The 20,435-nt window shown below is 41.5% G+C and overlaps 2 protein-coding genes across 6 annotated transcripts in view; one reads left to right on the forward strand and one right to left on the reverse strand.

The window, feature by feature from the left end:
- Nucleotides 1-1,335: 1,335 nt before the first annotated feature.
- LOC134210208 (cytochrome c oxidase assembly protein COX18, mitochondrial) lies at nt 1,336-3,714 on the forward strand. Of its 4 annotated transcripts, none has more exons than XM_062686249.1 (5): nt 1,336-1,441; nt 1,645-2,217; nt 2,929-3,204; nt 3,264-3,374; nt 3,441-3,714. In XM_062686249.1, the coding sequence occupies exons 2-5, from the start codon at nt 1,786-1,788 to the stop codon at nt 3,639-3,641; spliced, it is 1,020 nt and encodes a 339-aa protein (XP_062542233.1). In that variant the 5' UTR covers nt 1,336-1,441; nt 1,645-1,785; the 3' UTR covers nt 3,642-3,714. The 4 variants fall into 4 exon arrangements, with proteins under 4 accessions (XP_062542233.1, XP_062542232.1, XP_062542231.1 ...); XM_062686248.1 differs by having other exon boundaries at nt 1,342-1,441; nt 1,507-2,217; XM_062686250.1 differs by having other exon boundaries at nt 1,387-1,445.
- LOC134210207 (uncharacterized) overlaps nt 3,654-20,435 on the reverse strand; it is a 40,815-nt gene continuing 24,033 nt past the window's right edge. For both annotated transcript variants that reach the window (XM_062686244.1, XM_062686245.1), the window contains exons 2-5: nt 14,995-17,214; nt 14,043-14,934; nt 4,011-4,187; nt 3,654-3,952 (exon numbers count right to left, since the gene is read on the reverse strand). In XM_062686244.1, the coding sequence (XP_062542228.1) occupies nt 3,810-3,952; nt 4,011-4,187; nt 14,043-14,934; nt 14,995-17,214 (3,432 nt within the window). In that variant the 3' untranslated portion in view covers nt 3,654-3,809. The remainder of the gene's footprint in view (nt 3,953-4,010; nt 4,188-14,042; nt 14,935-14,994; nt 17,215-20,435) is intronic.

Consider the following 20,435-nt stretch of genomic DNA (forward strand, 5'->3'; position numbering starts at 1 on the left):
AAACGGTTTGGTACTATTTTTTACGCATTTTTAGTTGATGGTGAATTTATGAAAATGCTTCTTTTCTACTCCTTATTGAGAAGTAAAAAGAAGTCATTTTGTGACGTATACAGTATAAACTAAAAATTGCGTAAAATATACACATAAAAAGAGTATTTTGCGGTGACCGTGATCCGCAGCACCCATCAGCTTTCAATGCTTAAAAAAAAAATAACGTCCAAATCGCAAATCAGTCTCGAGTTGTCATTTTGCTTGACTTTTAGTTTTCAGGACCAGTCTAATGTCCCTTGTGTGAGGAACGCTAAAAAGTGAACCAAAACTTTGATAGCAAAACAAAACAACGCACTGAAATTCGAAACAATCCAAAATTAAGTCATTTTCACTCATCTTGACAGCTAAGTGCAACCACTCAAAATTGAGTTTTTCGCTAAGTACTTAATTTTAAGTAGTTGTTAAAGACTTCATTTTGAGTGAAAATAACTGTACTAAAAAGACTGCGTTTTGAATAAAAATTACTCAAAATCAAGAATCGATTCCCCCAGGAAAATTTTAAAAAAATTGTGGGTTTTTCTTCGTTTAATGTTATTTATGCGATTGATACGAAATGATCATTATTTTATTTCAATAAATCTATCTACACTATATACATTTTGCACAGCTCGAAACGTAGAAAAAAAAATGTCCGGAACTTGCTCAACCGGCCGCGGTATAGAATATCTGCCGCAACGGCTGCATCTGATCCTTCATGTTGCATACATATTCTTGGCCTGAATGTACATTCCCAAGCAATCCAAACGGATATACTGAAGACGGCTGGACCTGCAGGTAATATAATTCAAAACTGATTCAAAACAAATCGGTATCGAAATGCTCACCTCGGAAAAAAACATATTTTTCATGATACTGCTTCTCAGTTGCTCTCGCAACTCGTCTTCGTACCAAACTTCCGCTGAAAATGCAATATTCATAGAAATTTGATATTTTATATGTTCTCTGGTACTACTTACCCGTGAAATTAGTTGGTTTTCCCGAAGGCCTTACGTATTTAATTCCAGATAACTAAATATTTTCCAGCAAACACTCTGCGGAACATGCTTCCTGACTGACTGATTTGCAAAGTGTTTTTTCAGCCAAACTGAAGTGAAAGGTCAACACTTCGCTTTGGGTACTTTAATGGAAAGCAACAACTCAAGGTGAGTTTTTGCAGATAACCCCCAATTTAAGTAATAATTACTCAACAATGTAAATAACAAACAATCCAAAAAGACAGTGTTAGTAAAATACTCAATTTTGAATACTTTCACACTCGATTTTGGATAGTTTGGTTTCTCAGTGCGGATAATATTCGATTTTCCGTCATTCTTAACTGAGTTCTCAATTTCGGCTAAACGCAGTGCGATCGTTGTTGAATCATACCAATTTTACTTTATCATCCTTATCAGTAAGTTAGTGCATTTTGTTCGATATTCCATTCAATTTGCTGTCTTGTGTATGCGTACGCAACAGGCATTGAACCCGTTTAAAAGATGATCCAGTTCGTGCTGCTGGTTTCCCTCTGCCTGCTGGTGCTGAGTGTGGACCGAGCGGATGCCTCCGGTTTGGACTTTGGCGATACGGTAGCACTAATTCTTGGCCTCGCCATAGGTACCATCGGGATACTGGCCTGCCTGGGACGCTACGCACGCCGGCTGCGCGCCGAACAGTTCTAATCCGTACCGTCATCGTTGATTAAGTTAAGCCATTTCTCTAGTTAGTAAGTACCTAGTTATTCGGCCTTAGCACGTAATGAATGTGTTTCGATTAACCATGAGGCCGCTGGCGAACAGCGCAAGGATCTACGGAGGGATCCAACCATGCCTGGGACAGCATTTAGCGAGGATCGAATCGAGGAGGTGTTTTTCCATGGAGAGTTCCGTGACCGGGTTGTGGCTTTCGGTTTCGAATAGCACTCCAGTGGCATATTGCCAGCAGAGTCTGGTGGAACTGCATGACCTTAGCGGTCTTCCATGGTGGGCGTCCATAATCCTTTCGACGGTGCTGTTGCGAACCGTCGTCACAATGCCACTGGCCATATATCAGAACAAAATTGTGGCGCGGTTGGAGAAAATTTCGCTGGAGATGCCGGATATAGTGAAACAACTGAAAATGGAAACGGCGGTGGCCATAAAGAAGTTTGATTGGACCGAGAAGGAGGCCCAAATTATGTATAATCATTCGGTGAGTAGATATTTGCATGTATTGTTGTAAAGCTCCAAAACCGTCGGTCTTGGGGCGATGTTCCTCCAGTTTCCCCAAACGTTCAGGGTCCCCAGGTACAATTTCACCGCATGGTCTTCCACGAAGTTAACGGCATATTGCTTTCGCTTTTCTTTCATGCAAGTCTGCGGTATTTTATAGGATTCGCAACTCTTCAGCAATTTACCAAACCCTTCTTCTTCTTATTGGCATTACATCCCCACACTGGGACAGAGCTGCCTCGCAGCTTAGTGTTCATCAAGCACTTCCACAGTTGTTAACTGCGAGGTTTCTAAGCCAGGTTACCATGTTTGCATTTGTATATCATGAGGCTAGCACGATGATACTTTTATGCCCAGGGAAGTCGAGACAATTTCCAATCCGAAAATTGCCTAGACCGGCACCGGGAATCGAACCCAGCCACCCTCAGCATGGTCTTGCTTTGTAGCCGCGCATCTTTCCGCACGGCTAAGGAGCGCCCCATTTGCGTGTCCTTTTGGGAAATGGATCAGGTAGAAAGGCTCCTCATATGCAGCACCTCTCCATTTCCGCTTGATAATATACACCGCCTGAGCGAGAAGATTGTGGTCCTTTTTTAGTCTACAATTTAATTAGGATTAGGAAAATAAATTCGCATTCAGCATTCACGTTACAGGATTAACAATGACTCATGGCATTTTTGTTCTTCCACAGCTTAAGAAACAATGGAACAACTTGGTTGTTCGGGAAAACTGTCATCCAGCGAAAACGATGATCCTGCTGTGGGGCCAAATTCCTCTTTGGATCATGATGTCCGTGTCGATTCGCAACATGGTCCAAATGCTGCCCGATCCGAGTTCCATCGATGCCCAAGTCACTTTCACCGAACTGACCCTCGGTGGATTCGGTTGGATTCCCAATCTCACCGTGGTTGATGAGTCGCTGATCCTTCCGGTGGCGATGGGATTGATTAATTTGCTTATCATAGAGGTAAGACATTACTCCAGAGATGTTTATTGGAGATAATTTCAATATCTTTCCATAATCAGATTCAAAGTGCATCGAGAAAAAGTGAGTCTTCGAAGCTTCAGCGAGTCTTCACCAACATGTTCCGGGGCCTTAGTATTCTGATGATACCCATTGCAGCCACTGTACCTTCGGTATGTTAAAAAATAATAATAAAAGCTTTCGAATCAAAGTTTGTTTTTGTCATTACGTAATTTCAGTGCCTCTGTCTGTACTGGGTCACTTCGAGTGCCTGCGGATTGGGTCAGAACCTGCTGATGATGTCGCCACGCTTCAAGCGACTAGTTGGAGTTCCACAAGTTCCCTCGGAAATCGCCCGCCCCTATCAACACATTAAGGACAAATTTTCCACCAGATTGGGCGCTCTATTGGCAAAGGTAGGTTTGGGCGCCAAACGATGAAAACAAAAAATGTATTGAATTGTGTAAAATAGTAAAAAAAAGTTATTTTTATTCACTTGTAAAAAGGTAACAACTTGTGGGTTTTCGTTTTAAATCTATATTGAGTACTCCCTAAGTCTGAGTATTTCACTTTGGTTAAGGCGTTAAGATAAAGGCAACGAATGGTAACTACACTCCGTACATGTGTAGCGATTGCTTCAGCTTCTGCTCAATCCAGTCCAGATAGTGGGCCACCTTTACGTAGACTCCAGGTTTGTTCGCGTAACCGCAATGAAGCCCCCAAGAGATGATTCCGTACAGTGTGTGACCGCCTGCAAGAATTAGGGAAGTTTATGGCACTCTTTGCTACTAATCATATTTTGTTCTTACGATTACTGGGGCACACCAACGGTCCTCCGGAGTCTCCTTCGCAAGCGTCTACACCGCCATTCAGCGTACCGGCGCAGAACATTCCATCTGTGATGTTGTTTCCGTACACTTCCGGCTGGTTGCATGTTTCATCCGAAAGTATAGGAACCTTGGCCGCCCGCAATTCCAGAGAATGCACTGCAAAAAGACAAGAAATAGTTGAACAAGTCCGATTCAAATCTAATAAAAATCCAACTCAGATTCCATTGAAATGCAATTCAAATTCAATCTAAATCCAATCCAATCCAAATTGAATCTAAACCAAATCAATTCCAAACCAAATCCGATTCTAATCCAAATCCAATCAAAATCAAATCCAAACCCAAACAAATTAAAATCCAATCCAAATGCAATTCGTATCCAATCGAAAAGCAATCCAAATCCACCCTGAATCAAATCCAATTTAATCCGAATCCAATCTAAATCCACTTCAAATTCAATCCAAATCCAACCCAATCATAATCTCACCGAAATTCAACCCAAATCAAATCCAAATTCAATCCAAATCCAGTCTAAATGCAATCCAAATCCGATTCTAAACCAATCAAAATCCAATTCAAATCCAATCCGAATACAATCCAAATCTAATCCAAATCCAAATCAAATTAAAATCCAATCCAAATACGATTCTAGACCAATCAAAATCCAATTCAAGTCCAATCCGAATCGAATCCAAATCTAGTCCAAATCCAATCCAAATCTAATCCAAATCCAATCCAAATGCACCAACCAATTCAAATCTTATCCAAATCCAATCAATATCCAATCCAAATTCAATCCAATCCATATCCAATCCAATCCATATCCAATTCAAATCCAATCCAAATCCGATTCAATTCCAATACAAATCTTTTCAAATCCAAATTCAAATCCATTCCAAATCAAATCCGAATTCAATCCAAATGAAATTCGAATTTAATCCAAATCCATTTCGAATTCAATCCGAATCGAATCCAAAACCAAATCAAATCCAAATCCAATTAAAATACAATCCGAATCCAAGAAACCAAATTCAATGCTAAACCAATCCAAATCCAAATCCAATTCGAATCCAGTCTAAATCCAATCCAAGCCTAATCAAACCAATCCAACCGTTCCAACCAATCTAAATTCAATCCAAATCTAATTCAAATCCAATCCAATTTATATCAAATCCAAATTCAATCCAAATACGAACCAAATCCAATCCAAATCTAATTCAAATGTAATCCAAGTCCAATTCAATTCCGATCATAAAAATCCAAACCAATCCAAACCAATGCAAACCAACCAACCCAATCAAAATCCAATCCAATTCCAATCCAACCAACCAACCAATCCAAATCCAATCCAAATCCAATCCAAATCCAATCGAAATCCAATCCAAATCCAAATCCAATCCAAATCAAATCCAATCCAAATTCAATCCAAATCCAATTAAAATACAATACGAATCCAAACCAAACCAATCCAAATTCAAATCCAATTCGAATCCAGTCTAAATCCAATCCAAGTTTAATCCAAATCCAATCCAAATCCGTTCCAAATCCAATCCAAATCCAATTCCACTCCAAAATCAATCCAAATCCAATTCAAATTCAATCCAAATTCGAACCAAATCCAAACCAAATACGTTCCAAATCTAATTCAAATGTAATCCAAATCCAATTAAATTCCGAACATAAAAAAATCCAAATCCAATCCAAATCCAATCCAAATCCAATCCAAATCAAATCCAAATCCAAACCAAATCCAAATTCAATCCAAATCCAATCCAAACCAATCCAACCAATCCAACCAATCCAACCAATACAACCAATCCAAACTAATCCAACCAATCCAAACCAATCCAACCAATCCAAATCAACTCCAACCAATCCAAACCAACCAAACACAATCCAACCAATCCAAACCAATCCAAATACAATCCAAATTCAATCCAAACCAACCAAATTCAATCCAACCAATTAAATACAACCGAATCCAAACAAATTCAATCCCTAAACCAATCCAAACCAAACCAACCGAATCCAGTCCAACCAATCCAAGCCCAATCCAACCAATCCAAACTGTTCCAAACCAATCAAAACCAACCAATTCAAACCAACCAACCAAACCAACCAAACCCAACCAAACCAACCAACCAAACCCAACCAATCCAAATCAATCCAAATCCCAAACCAAAACCATCTCCAAACTAATTCATATATCCAATTCAATTCCGATCATAAAAAACCAAATCCAACCAAAAACTAACCGAACCAATCCAAACCAACCAACCAATCCAAACCAATCCAAACCAACCAAACCAATCCAAACCAATCCAAACACAACCGAACACAAACCAACCAATCCCTAAACAAACCAAACCAACCAATCCGAATCCAGTCTAAACCAATCCAAGCCCAATCCAACCAATCCAAACCAAACCAACCAAACTGTTCCAAACCAATCAAAACCAACCCCAACCCCAATCCAAACCAATCCAAACCAAATCCAATCCAAACCAATCCAAACCCAACCAAACCAATCCAAACCAATCCAAACCAATCCCAAACCAAACCAATCCCAAACCAAACCAATCCCAAACCAAACCAATCCAAACCAATCCCAACCAATCCCAAACCAATCCAAAACCAACCCAAACCAATCCCAAACCAAGAATCCAAACCAATCCAAACCAATCCAAACCAATCCCAAACCAATCCAAACCAACCAAACCAATCCAAACCAATCCAAACCAACCAAACCAACCAAACCAACCAAACCAATCCAAACCAACCAAACCAATCCAAACCAACCAAACCAATCCAACCAATCCAAACCAACCAAACCTGATCCAACCAACCAAACCAATCCAACAACCAATCCAAACCAATCCACATCCAAACCAAACCAACCCAAACCAATCCAAACCAACCAAACCAATCCAACCAATCCAAACCAACCAAATTCAATCCAAACCAATCCAAACCAACCAAACCAAATCACATCCAAACCAATCCAACCAATCCAAACCAACCAAACCAATCCAAACCAACCAAACCAACCGGAACCAACCAAACCAATCCAAACCAATCCAAACCAATCCAAACCAATCCAACCAACCAAACCAATCCAAACCAATCCAAACCAACCCAACCAATCCCAAACCAATCCAACCAACCAAACCAATCCAAACCAATCCAACCAATCTCAAACCAATCCAAATCTGATACAACCGATCCAAACCAACCAAACCGATCCAAATCAAATTCAAACCAATCTAAACCAATCCAAATCTGACATGCAAACCGATCCAAACCAATCCAAACCAACCCAAACTGGATCCAAACTAAATTCAAACTCATTCGAATCCAACCAAATCTAATCCGAAGTCAACCAAATCTAATCCAAACCTTATCCAAATTTTAGCTCAATTCAATCCAATTCAAACTTCATCTCGAATCCAATCCAAATCTAAACCGTAGCCAATTCAAACCACAATCCTAAACCAATCCAATCAAAATCCAATCCAAATTTAGTCCAAATCCGATCCAACCAACGCAAACTGTTCCAATCTAATTCAAACTAATCCAAATCCAATGCAATCTCCGATTAACAAAAACCAAACCAATCCAATCCATAATTCAACCAATCCAAATTCAACCAAACCAATCCAAACCAATCCAAACCAATCCAAACCAATCCAACCAATCCAAATCCCAATCCAACCAAATCCAATCCAAACCAACCAAATCCAATCCAAACCAATCCAAACCAATCCAACCAATCCCAAACCAACCCAAACCAATCCAACCAACCCCAAACCAACCAAACCAAAACCAAACCAATCCAAACCAATCCAAACCAATCCAACCAATCCAAACCAATCCAAATCCCAACCAAACCAATCCAACCAAACCAATCCAAACCAACCCAACCAATCCACATCCAATCCCAAACCAACCAAACCAACCAAACCAATCCAAACCAATCCAAACCAATCCAACCAATCCAAACCAATCCAAACCAATCCAACCAATCCAAAATCCAACCAAACCAACCAAACCAATCCAAACCAATCCAAACCAATCCAAACCAATCCAAACCAACCAAACCAACCAAACCAACCAAACCAACCAAACCAATCCAAACCAATCCAAACCAATCCAAACCAATCCAAACCAATCCCAAACCAACCAACCAACCAAACCAACCAACCAATCCAACCAACCAAACCAATCCAACCAACCAACCAACCAAATCCAATCCAAACCAATCCAAACCAACCAAACCAATCCAAACCAATCCAAACCAATCCAACCAATCCAACCAATTAAAACCAACCGAATACAAACCAAACCGAATCCCAAACAAACCAAATCAAACCAACCGAATCCAAGTCCAAACCAACCAAGCCCAATCCAACCAATCCCAAACCGTCCAACCAACCAAACCAATCCAATTCCAACTAAACCAACCAAACCAAACCAATCCAACCAACCAAACCCAATCCAAACCAATCCAACCAATCCAAACCAAACCAAACCAAATCACATCCAAACCAATCCCAAACCAATCCAAACCAATCCAAACCAATCCAAACCAATCCAAACCAAATCACATCCAAACCAATCCCAAACCAATCCAAACCAATCCAAACCAACCAAACCAATCCAAACCAATCCAAACCAATCCAAACCAATCCAAACCCAACCAAATCCAATCCAAACCAATCCAAACCAATCCAAACCAAACCAAACCAAATCACATCCAAACCAACCAAACCAATCCAAACCAATCCAAACCAATCCAAACCAATCCCAAACCAAACCGAACATCCAAACCAACCAAACCAACCCCAAACCAATCCCAAACCAATCCAAACCAACCAAACCAATCCCAAACCAATCCAAACCCAACCCAATCCAACCCAAACCAAACCAAACCAACCAAACCAAACCAAACCAATCCAAACCAATCCAACCAACCAAACCAATCCAAACCAACCAAACCAACCAAACCAATCCAAACCAATCCAAACCAACCAAACCAACCCAAACCAATCCAACCAACCAAACCAACCAAATCTAATCCAAACCAACCAAACCAACCAACCAACCAAACCAACCACATCCAATCCCAAACCAACCAAACCAACCAAACCAATCCAAACCAATCCAAACCAACCAAACCAATCCAAACTAATCCAAACCAACCAACCAATCCAAACCAATCCAAACCAAACACATCCAACCAACCAACCAACCAAACCAATCCAAACCAATCCAAACCAATCCAACCAATCCAAACCAATCCAACCAATCCAAACCAATCCAACCAATCCAAACCAATCCAACCAATCCAAACCAATCCAAACCAATCCAAACCAACCAAACCAATCCAACCAATCCAAACCAATCTAAACCAATCCAAACTGACACAACCAATCCAAACCAATCCAACCGACCCAAACCGATCCAAATCAAACCAAACCAATCTAAACCAATCCAAATCTGATAACAAACCGATCCAAACCAATCCAAATCCGACCCAAACCGATCCAAATCAATTCAAACTTCATTCGAATCCAAACCAAATCTAATCCGAAGCCAAATCCAAATAACCCAAACCAATCCAATCAAAACCAATCCAAACTTAATCCAACCGATCCAAACCAACGCAAACCGTCCCAAACTAATTCAAACTAATCCAAATCCAATGCAACCCGATTACAAAAACCAAATCCAACCAAATCCAAATCTGACCAACCAATCCAAATCAATCCAAACCAATCCAACCAATCCCAAATCAAACCAAACCAACCAAACCAATCCAACCAACCAAACCAATCCAAACCAATCCAACCAACCAATCCAACCAAACCAATCCCAAACCAACCAAACCAACCAAACCAATCCAAACCAACCAAACCAAACCAAACCAAACCAAACCAATCCAAATCAACCAAATCCAATCCAAACCAACCAACCAATCCACATCCAACCAAACCAACCAAACCAACCAAACCAACCAACCAATCCAAACCAATCCAAACCAATCCAAACCAACCAAACCAACCAAACCAATCCAACCAACCAAACCAATCCAAACCAACCAAACCAATCCAAACCAACCAAACCAACCAAACCAAACCAAACCAACCAAACCAATCCAAACCAACCAAACCAACCAAACCAACCAAACCAATCCAAACCAATCCAAACCAACCAACCAATCCAAACCAACCAAACCAACCACAACCAATCCAAACCAATCCAACCAACCAACCAATCCAAATTCAATCCAAACCAACCAAACCAACCAAATCAACCAAACCAATCCAACCAACCAAAATTCAACCAAACCAATCAAAAACCAATCCGAACACAAACCAAATCAATCCCAAACAAATCCAACCAAACCAATCCGAACCAGTCCAAACCAATCCAAGCCCAATCCAAATCTGCAATCCAAACCGTTCCAAACCAACTCAAAACCAACCAACTCCAACCAACCAATCCAAACCAAACCAACCAACCAATCCAAACCCAACCAAACCAATCCAACCAAACCAAACCAAATCACATCCAACCAATCCAACCAATCCAACCAATCCAAACCAACCAACCAACTAAACCAAATCACATCCAAACCAACCAAACCAACCCCAACCAACCAAACCAACCAACCAATCCAAACCAACCAAACCAATCCAAACCAATCCAAACCAATCCAACCAATCTAAAACCAATCCAAATGTGACACAAACCGATCCAACCAATCCAACCGACACAAACCGATCCAAATCAAATTCAAACCAACCAAAACCAATCCAAACCAATCCAAACCTGGCACAAACCCAACCCAATCCAACCAAACCAAACCAATCCAACCAAACCAACCAACCAACCAATCCAAACCAATCCAAACCAATCCCAAAACCAATCCAAACCAATCCAAACCCAACCAATCCAAATAATCCATATCCAATCCAAACCAACCCAAACCAACCAAATCCAATCCAAACCAATCCAAACCAATCCAACCAATCCAACCAACTAACCAATCCAAATCTGATACAAATCCGATCCAAATCCAATCCAAATCCGACCCAAATCCGATCCAAATCAAATTCAAATCCAATCCAAAACCAATCTAAATCCAATCCAAATCTGATACAAACCCAACCCAATCCAATCCAAATCCAAACCAAATCCAATCCAAATCCAATCCAAATCCAATCCAAATCCAATCCAAATCCAATCCAAATCCAATCCAAATCCAATCCAAATCCAATCCAAACCCAATCCAACCAATCCAACCAATCCAAATCTGATAACAAACCGATCCAACCAATCCAAACCGACCCAAATCCGATCCAAATCAAACCAAACCAATCCTAAAACCAATCTGAACCAATCCAAATCCTGATAAACCCAACCCAATCCAATCCAAACCAAACCAAACCAACCAAACACAATCCAAACCAATCCAAACCAATCCAAATCCAATCCAACCAACCAACCAATCCATATCCAATCCAAACCAATCCAAACCAATCCAAACCAATCCAACCAATCCAAATCCAATCTAAATCCAATCCAAATCTGATACAAATCCGACCCAAATCCGATCCAAATCAAATTCAAATCTCATTCGAATCCAATCCAAATCTAATCCGAAGCCAATTCAAATCTAATCCAAACCTTATCCAAATTTAGCTCAAATTCAATCCAATCCAAATCTCATTCGAATCCAATCCAAATCTAATCCGAAGCCAATTCAAATTCAATCCTAAACCAATCCAATCAAAATCCAATCCAAATTTAATCCAAATCCGATCCAAATCCAATGCAAATCCGTTCCAAATCTAATTCAAAACTAATCCAAATCCAATGCAATTCCGATTACAAAAAAATCCAAATCCAATCCAAATCTAATTCAAATCCAATCCAAATTCAATCCAAATCCAATCCAAATCCAATCCAAATCCAATCCAAATCCAATCCAAATCCAATCCAAATCCAATCCAAATCCAATCCAAATCCAATCAGAATCCAATCCCAGTGTTGCATTTTGAAGGCACTCCTGGAAGAATTTCCGGAAAAATTCCTGAAGGAAAGTCTGGAGAAATTCCAGAATGAACTTCCGGAGAAATTCCTGGAGAAACTTCCGTTCTTGGAGGAACTTGCGGAGGAATTTCTGAAGGAAATTTTAGAGGAATTCCTGGAGGAACTTCCGGACGAATTCCTGGAGGAACTTCCGGACGAATTATTCCGGAAGAATTATTGAAAGAACTTCCGGAGGAATTCCTGAAGGAACTTGCGGAGGATTTCCTGAAGGAACTTCCGGAGGACTTTCTGAAGGAAACTTCGGAGAAATTTCTGGCGGAGGAATTCCTGGAGGAACTTCGGGAGGAAATCCTGAAGGAACTTCCGGATAAATTTCTAGAAAAGTTTCCAAAGCATTTTACGAATGATTTTTTGTAGAAAATTTCCGAAGGACATTTTTGTGGAATTTTTAGAAGAATTCCTGGAGGAACTTTATAAGATTCTTTATAAAAAATTCCGAAGGTAATGTTTGTGGAATTTCTGGGGGAATTCCTTGAGGTACTTCCAAGGGAATTACTGGAGAAACTGAGAGGGGGGAGGAACTGCTGGAGTCTCCCGGGGGATTTTTTAGAGGAATTTTCGAAGGATTTTCCAAATGATTTTTTGTATTTTTCTAGGATTTTTTGGAGGAATTCCTGGAAGAGCTTCCGGAGAAATTTCTGGAGGAACTTCCGAAAATTTCTGAAGGATTCCTTATAAAAACTTCCGAAGTTAATGTTTGAGGAATTTCTGGGGAATCAAACCCAATCTAAATCCATTTCAAATCCGACCCAAATTCGATCCTGATTTAATCGAATCCTACTTCACTCAAAATCAAATCCAAATCCAATCCAAATCCAACCCAAATCCAATTCAAATTCAATTAAAATCCAATCTCAATCCAATTCAAATTCGATCATAAGCCAATCCAAATCCAATTCAAATCTAATCCGATCCAATCCAAATCGAACCCGAATCCGATCCAAACCCAATTAAATCTAAATCCACTCCAAATAAAATCCCAAACCATTCAAAATTCAATTCAAATCCAAATTTAAACCATATCCAATTTAAAACTAATCCAAATCTGCTGCAAATCTAATCCAAATCAAATCCAAATTTAATCAAAATCAAAAAGTTCGAATTGAGAAGTGAATATAAAAAAAATGAGAACTGAGAAATGAAAATGAATAGCGAGATGTGACCAGTTACAAGTGAGAAGAGAGTAGTGAGAAGTGAGAATTTAGATGTTGGAAGTAAGTAGGAAGAAGTGAAAAATGAGTAAGTAGAAGTGAGAAGTGAATAGTGAGAAATGTGATCTGATAGATATGAAGTGAGAAATGAGAAATATAAAACGAGATGATGAGGAGTGAGATATTCACTTCTCATTTCTGAGATATAAGATAGAAGGAAAAAGTAGAGGCGAAAAGAAAAAATATAGCAGAAGGTAAAAAAAGGAAGGAATGAGGAAGAAGGAAGGAAGAAGAAGACAGAAAGAAAAATGAGGAAGAAGGAAGATCGAAGCAATCGAAGCAAAAAGGAGGAAGAAGAAAAAAGGAAGAATAAGGACGAAGAAAAAGTAGGAAGAAAAGAAAAGAAAGAAGGAGTAAGGAAGAAGAAACAAGGAAGAAAAAGGAAAAAATCAATAAGAATGAGGAAAGAAAGATTGAAGGCAGAATTAATAAGGAAGAAAGAATAATTAATAAGGTGGAAGGAGAAAGGAAGAGGGAAGAGAAGAAGGGGTGATGGGTGTAAAAAGAAGTAAAAAGAAAGAAGGAGTACGGATGTATTTCTCAATTTTCAATTCTCGCATCTTGCTTTGAAATTTTCCCTTCTCCCTTCTCACTGTTCGGTTTTCAGTTTTCACTTCTCACTCGAAGTTCGCTACCAGTAGAATTGTTGAGCACTATTAATATATGTAGGCTGAAGAGGGACTTACCAGACGAACCAGACTGCGTTGAACCCCATCCAGAGATGGTGCAGTTCATTCCTTCCTGATATGGTTGACTCTTTGTTGGTAGGCAAACCGGTTGAACATATTCACTAAACCGGATCGGTGTTTTTAATAGTACCACGGCAATATCGTTGTTCATGTGATGTCCAACGCGGAATTCCTCGTGGATGTAATAATCTTCGATGAAAATATCGATTTCGGCCTGTTCAAGGGCTTCCGTATTGTAATCACCGATTCTGATCATATATGCTCCCTTAGGGTAGCCAATCAAGCAATGAGCTGCCGTCAAAATGTGGTACTTGGAGATCAAAACCGCTCCGCACCAGTGTACGGATTTCCCTTGCTTCTTCGCCCTCAAAGCCGCCTGCCACGGATGATGACCATACAAAGTTTCAGCACCGTGAACCACTCGGGAACCGTACGTGGGCTTAACCAGACCTGGGTCAATCTGCAACTGCCCGCAGTTATCCGGATAAATTTTGCTGGACTTCTCAACGAAATCAAACTTGAACGATTTGGCGGACATACGAAGCTGCGCCGATGTTGGTTTTGGTGTTTGCGACAATCCACATTTTACACCCACATCTTCACCATGTCCGCAGTTGTGCTCTCCCCAGTGCCAGTGGAGGCAATCGTCGATCGAAGACTCGTTACCGCTGCAGGCAACCTGATCCAACCAAATCTGACCGGTGCCTTGTTTGTATTTGTTTTTCCGAACTTCTGCCGTGCCGTTGAATCCTAGCTGTCGACAGACTACGCGTGCTTCCTGGACGCCGAAGTCATCATCGCAGATGGTACCCCAGATTCCGCGGTATTTCACCTCGACGCGGCCTTCGTTCTTCGTAGGGCCGTCCATCAGTCTCATTTCCAGCGGAGCCTGGGTAAAGATAAATAGTTATTTGAATGATCAATTTGTACAATTTCTACTCATACTTACATTACAATGTGCAATGCTTTCGTCCGATCCATCTGCGCAGTCGTTGACGTTATCACACAGGAATCCCACGGGTACGCATTCTGCTGAAGTGTCGCACAGCCAATAGTCGAGCGGACAGGTCATCTTCGGTGTTTTGCAGACCACGCCCAGAACTTCCTCGTTGTTGCAGTCGTGAACGCCCCAGCCGGCAAAGTCACACTCCCGCAACGAAGACTCATTCCCCGTGCACCTAACCTCGTCCATGATGAACACCGGATGGCCATCCCTCATCAGCGCTACATTTGGCGGGTAAAACGAGTGAGGCTTCAGCTCTAGGGCACCGGTTTCGAAGCCCAATTCCCGACATAGAACATTGGCGGCGACCATGCTGAAGTTGTCATCGCACACGTAACCCCACTTATCCATGATCTTTACCTCGACGCGTCCGTGATGTTTGTTCGACAATCGAACTTCGTAGCCCAGGTGGGTACAGTTGAGTTCGTCGGCACGATTTGCGCAGTCGTTCTTTCCGTTGCAGACCTTGGCCTGATCGATGCACCTACCGTTACCGCAAAGGAATTTTCCTGCACAAGGATCAGCGGTCGTTGTGGGTTGCGGAGTAGTCGTGATTGTAGCCATTGGGCGCCACTGAGGAGATCCCTCTCCAAATCTGACTCTAACTGGAGACGGGGTTGTAGTGATGCGGGGGCGGAAGACAGGATAGAATTGCTTCGGTTGTTGTTGCTGCTGATGCTGCTGAGGAACTAATGGTGACGAAGCGTGCTCACGATTGAAGTTTTGGTTGTTGGATGAAGGATTGAATGGGACTGGAGGTCTGTAAGTTGGCATACCGTAGACTACGGATTGATAGCCGCCAAGCAGGGAGTTAATTTCGTAAGGAGATGCCATATAGGCGGAAGTTTTGCTGGTTGGTTTGGGGCTCTGGTTGATTCCCAGGACATTGAGGTCTGCTGTTCGGCTGGTGGGAGTTGTAGTTGGACTCATCTTGGAATTAAGACCTGTCATGTTCATTTCGACATCTTTGTTGCCCATGTATGGCCTGAGTAGCATTTTCAGAGCTTCGCTGAGGGGTAATTCCGTAGATCCAGCTGATGCTTCTCGTGGATTAGGAGTGACCCTCGAATGGTAGTAAGTTGGGTTGAACCTTGTGTTAGCTTGGTTCATCTTTGGGGTCGTGGTAGATGGAGTGGTACTTGGAGGAGCAACGTAAACTGGTCTTATGTCACTGGAGGCAGGGCGCTGGTAGATTGGTCTCGAAGCTTGAAGAGGTATGCTCGGCACAGAACTGACCTCCGGTTCATCTTCTATTTGGAAGCGTACATCAATATCGTAAGTAACGTTTTCAATGTCGATTTCTTCCGCATCGGGGTTGGTTTGTTTAGTTGGTTCGGTTGACGGTTGATGGATTAGGTTTTCATTTCTATTACAATCAACCTTGTAAATGTGGTCACAAACTGATATTGCTGGATTGAACGCCGTTCCTGGTCCACAGTCCTGAATCACAGTAGCTCCATTGTTGCAGTTCAAGAATTTTCTACAGTCGGTGGGGTGTGCTTTCAGACCTATGACATCCGGTGGACACCGAACTTCTATGAAGCCTGTCTGCTGAATATAATTAGTGTTGTAATCTTCTTGGGTATAGGCTGCCAACTGGGCATTCTTTGGTTTCCTTTCTCTGACTAGGATTTGGTAGCCCTCCATCGTATTGGATGTAATGCAATTCACCTTCGACGGCTGATCGCATTGGTTCGTTTCTGGATTGAATAACGTTCCTGGGGCACAGCTCTGGATGTAGCCACGACCTTTCCAACAATTCAAATATTGTCGGCAATCCATGATATAAACAAACTGCCCTGACTGAAGGGGAGGACACTGCAATCCAGTGAAGGTGTCCGCATTTTCAGCTGCTTGGGTGTTTTTCAGCTTCTGACTACTTGCATCAAGGATGGCGTTCTCGTTGCCATAGCCGGGGTATGATGAGTGTAACTTTGCCGACGTTTGTTTCTGGAAGGGTTGCTCCGTCGTGGCAGTTGTTGTTGGCAATGATGCATAAACTGACTTATGATTGGAAGGAGATGAGTGATAGTGTAGGTTATGGTCACTTCGAGCATAATTCGGCTCATACGCTCGTGACTTGTGCGTGTGGACTTTGCTGTAGTCGCTGTGAACTTGGGGCATCATGTTCACATTTGGTCCAGAGCTGGTTCGCGGATCGTAGATCTGCAAAAAAATGTTCTCTTTCATCAATTAATTTATTGTAATTTTTTTTAAATACAATTTGAAATTGTTGGCAATGATTTCATCATAATAAGAAATAGAGGATCATTTGCTGTTGCCGAAGCTAGGCAAACCTTCCGGAGATTCATCATGCCTATTAGGCTTTCAGCGATCGTGTACGTACACGCACGTTTCACTCACACTTTTACTCGGTTTGTTTGCAACCACGAGCAGCTGTCACGGCAAAATCAAATGGGATTGTGTGCAACCACGAACCTGCGTTCGTGTTAGTGAGAAATGTCGGCGAGACCCTAATATGTCTGTTCGATACTATGGTTAAGCTGTTAGAAAGGGTGATCTTGAACAGATTGCTAAAATATAAAAACATGCAAAGGCGGAAATTGCATCTAAGGTGCTCCGCAGGAGTCTATCATTGGCACTGTTCGCCCATTTTAAAGTAAAGACGACGTCAACGTTTCGTGTTGTTTTTTTTTTCGTTAAGTATAAATAAATATGTCAGTTCCTTCCTTTCGTCCAAGCATAAACGACGTGGTCCACACGATTTTATTTTTAATCCGAGAAGGTGCTTAAGTTTTCCCACCAGAACGAACATTTTTGGTCCTATCGACCGGATTAGACAGTACATACACGCGTTTCCTGCCAAAATTTGTTTCAATTTGTGAGTTATCGTCGCCTTCACGTCGTTCACTATCCCAACACCGAGTTGAGGTTATGGTTGAAAGTGCCGAGTATGTCGTCACCGAAAAATCTATCGTCGCCGTTGCGAAATAACCAGGCGGGTGCTAAGCTGTCAAATTTTTGTTGCCACCAATCGAGCGAATGCCGACGGCACTAACACCAAGCCGTAGTCTATGAAAAATAAACACTGCAGTGAGTGAGAATGTTCTGAAACGCACAAAGTTTGGATAATGCAAGAAACAACTGTTTCTGCTCAGCACAGAGTTTCTTCTACCAACATAATTATTTATCTGCATATTTCGCGTAAGGAATAAAGTGAAAACACTACATATTTACGGATTTGGTGTATTTTTGTTCGTTGCGATCTTTAATTTAATATGTGCTTTCGACACCACTCTCTCTTGTAAAAACGGTAAACAATACAAATTTTTACAAATACCACCACAATTTATAATAGTATATGAGCATTTTGACATTGGAGTATAAATTTATGCGCCAAAAAAGAGGGTACTGTCATACTTGCCAAACTCCATATGAAAAAAAATCCGTTGTCCCCCCTCTGGAAATAACATACCGCCGCCGAAAAATGTCGTACAAACACCGTCGTCGAAACAATAAGCCTTTGCACAAACACCGCCTCCGCCGCCGCCGCGTACGTGGGAGAAAAATAAATACCCGAGGGAAATGCAAACCCCGATGGCTGCGAATACTAGTTCGGTATTTCCAATGCGGCACGTCAAAAGTCGAGCATTGATTGTGTCCAGTCTGCAAAGAATATATTCCTTTGTGCAGAATTTCGATTCAGAAACGATGTCCTTGTCAGAGCTGGAGATCAGATTAGAGATTCTGCAAAGCATCTATGGCAAATTTAATACAGTTCAGGAAGCCATCATCGCATCTGCTCAAACTGAAGACGTCCTACAGGACGCAGATGAGCAGGCGGAAAGGTTTGAAGGTATGTTGTTCAGCACCAAGGCAAGAATTCTAGATCTCCTCCGTAGACCAGAGGTAGATCAACCAGTTGATGACGCGGCCTCAAACGCCACGACCAGTCATAATTCATTCAAACTTCCACCTATTCAATTGCCAACATTCGATGGCGATGTAATGCAATGGCTCCCGTTTAGCGACTCGTTTATCGCTATGATACATGAAAATCAAGGACTTTCCGAAATTCAGAAATTTCATTATCTGAAGTCGTCACTGAAAGGATCAGCATTGGAAATGATCCAAACATTAGAAACTACATCGGGTAAGTATAATATAGCGTGGGACCTACTAAAGCACCGCTACCAGAACAAGAGAGTGTTAATGGAAAAGTACGTTAAAGGACTTTTCTCCCTACCTTCCCTGTCAAAGGAATCAGGCAAAGACTTAAGAAAACTACATACGAACATAAACAAGCATGTAGCTGTCATTAACCAGCTCGGTATTCCTACGCAGTCTTGGGAGAAAATAATTGTAATCTAGATGTCCCAAAAATTAGACCCGTTAACGTACAAAGAGTGGGAGAATGAAACAAATCCAACTGTATTGCCTTCATTGGATGAGATGAATCGTTTTCTGGAAAGACGCTGTCATACATTGGAGGCACGTGAAGTGAACCAGTCTAACCAATTCATCACTACTGCAAGCAGCAAACCAATAATTCGTACAACCACACGACCCATGCTTGCTCATGCCGGCACATTACCGCCTTGTGTGTTGGAGTGTCCGGCGCCACATCCACTATTCATGTGTCCGAAATTCTCAGGAAAACATCCCACCGAACGCATTGATATATTGCGCGCCCTTAGCTTGTGCTATAACTGCATGAGATCCAACCACATGGCCAATCATTGCCAAGCTCGTTGCTGTCAAAAATGCGGTGCAAAGCACAATACCATGATCCACATCGACCAACCGGACGATACAGTTGCCTCCAACTCCTATCGAACAACTTCATCGATTCAAATTCTACTAGCGACAGCTGTTGTTTTAATTGGTGACCATCAAGGGGATTGGATTCCGTGTCGCGCTTTGCTAGATTCAGGATCCCAAACAAGCTTCATCAGCAGTAGATTAGCGAGAACTCTTCGATTGCAGTCCAACAACAAACGTTTGTCGATACAAGGAATTGGCGGAACAAGTTGCAATTCAACGAAAAGTGTAAGCAGTACAATCAAGTCTCGGTTCAATAATTTCGCTGTACCGCTGGAGCTCTACGTCATCGACGAAATAACAGGACTAATTCCAACGAGAAAGTACAATCCTTCCGATTTGGATCTCGCAGCGGGATTAGCGATAGCGGACCCTAATTTCTACAAGCCAGCGAGAATTGATGTATTGCTTGGAGCAGAAATATTCCATGACATTCTTGTTGGGGAGCCAACGGTTCGTCGTAATTTGCCTACACTACAGAACACCCAATTCGGATTCGTCGTTGCGGTAAAAATCAACAATCCATCATTAGGTAAAAATAGGCAATTGTGTAACTTCCAGCAATACAGTGAAACCTACGATGATGCAAATGTGGAAATGTTATG

Source organism: Armigeres subalbatus, chromosome 2 (genome assembly GCF_024139115.2).
Source record: "Armigeres subalbatus isolate Guangzhou_Male chromosome 2, GZ_Asu_2, whole genome shotgun sequence".
Taxonomy (NCBI): domain Eukaryota; kingdom Metazoa; phylum Arthropoda; class Insecta; order Diptera; family Culicidae; genus Armigeres; species Armigeres subalbatus.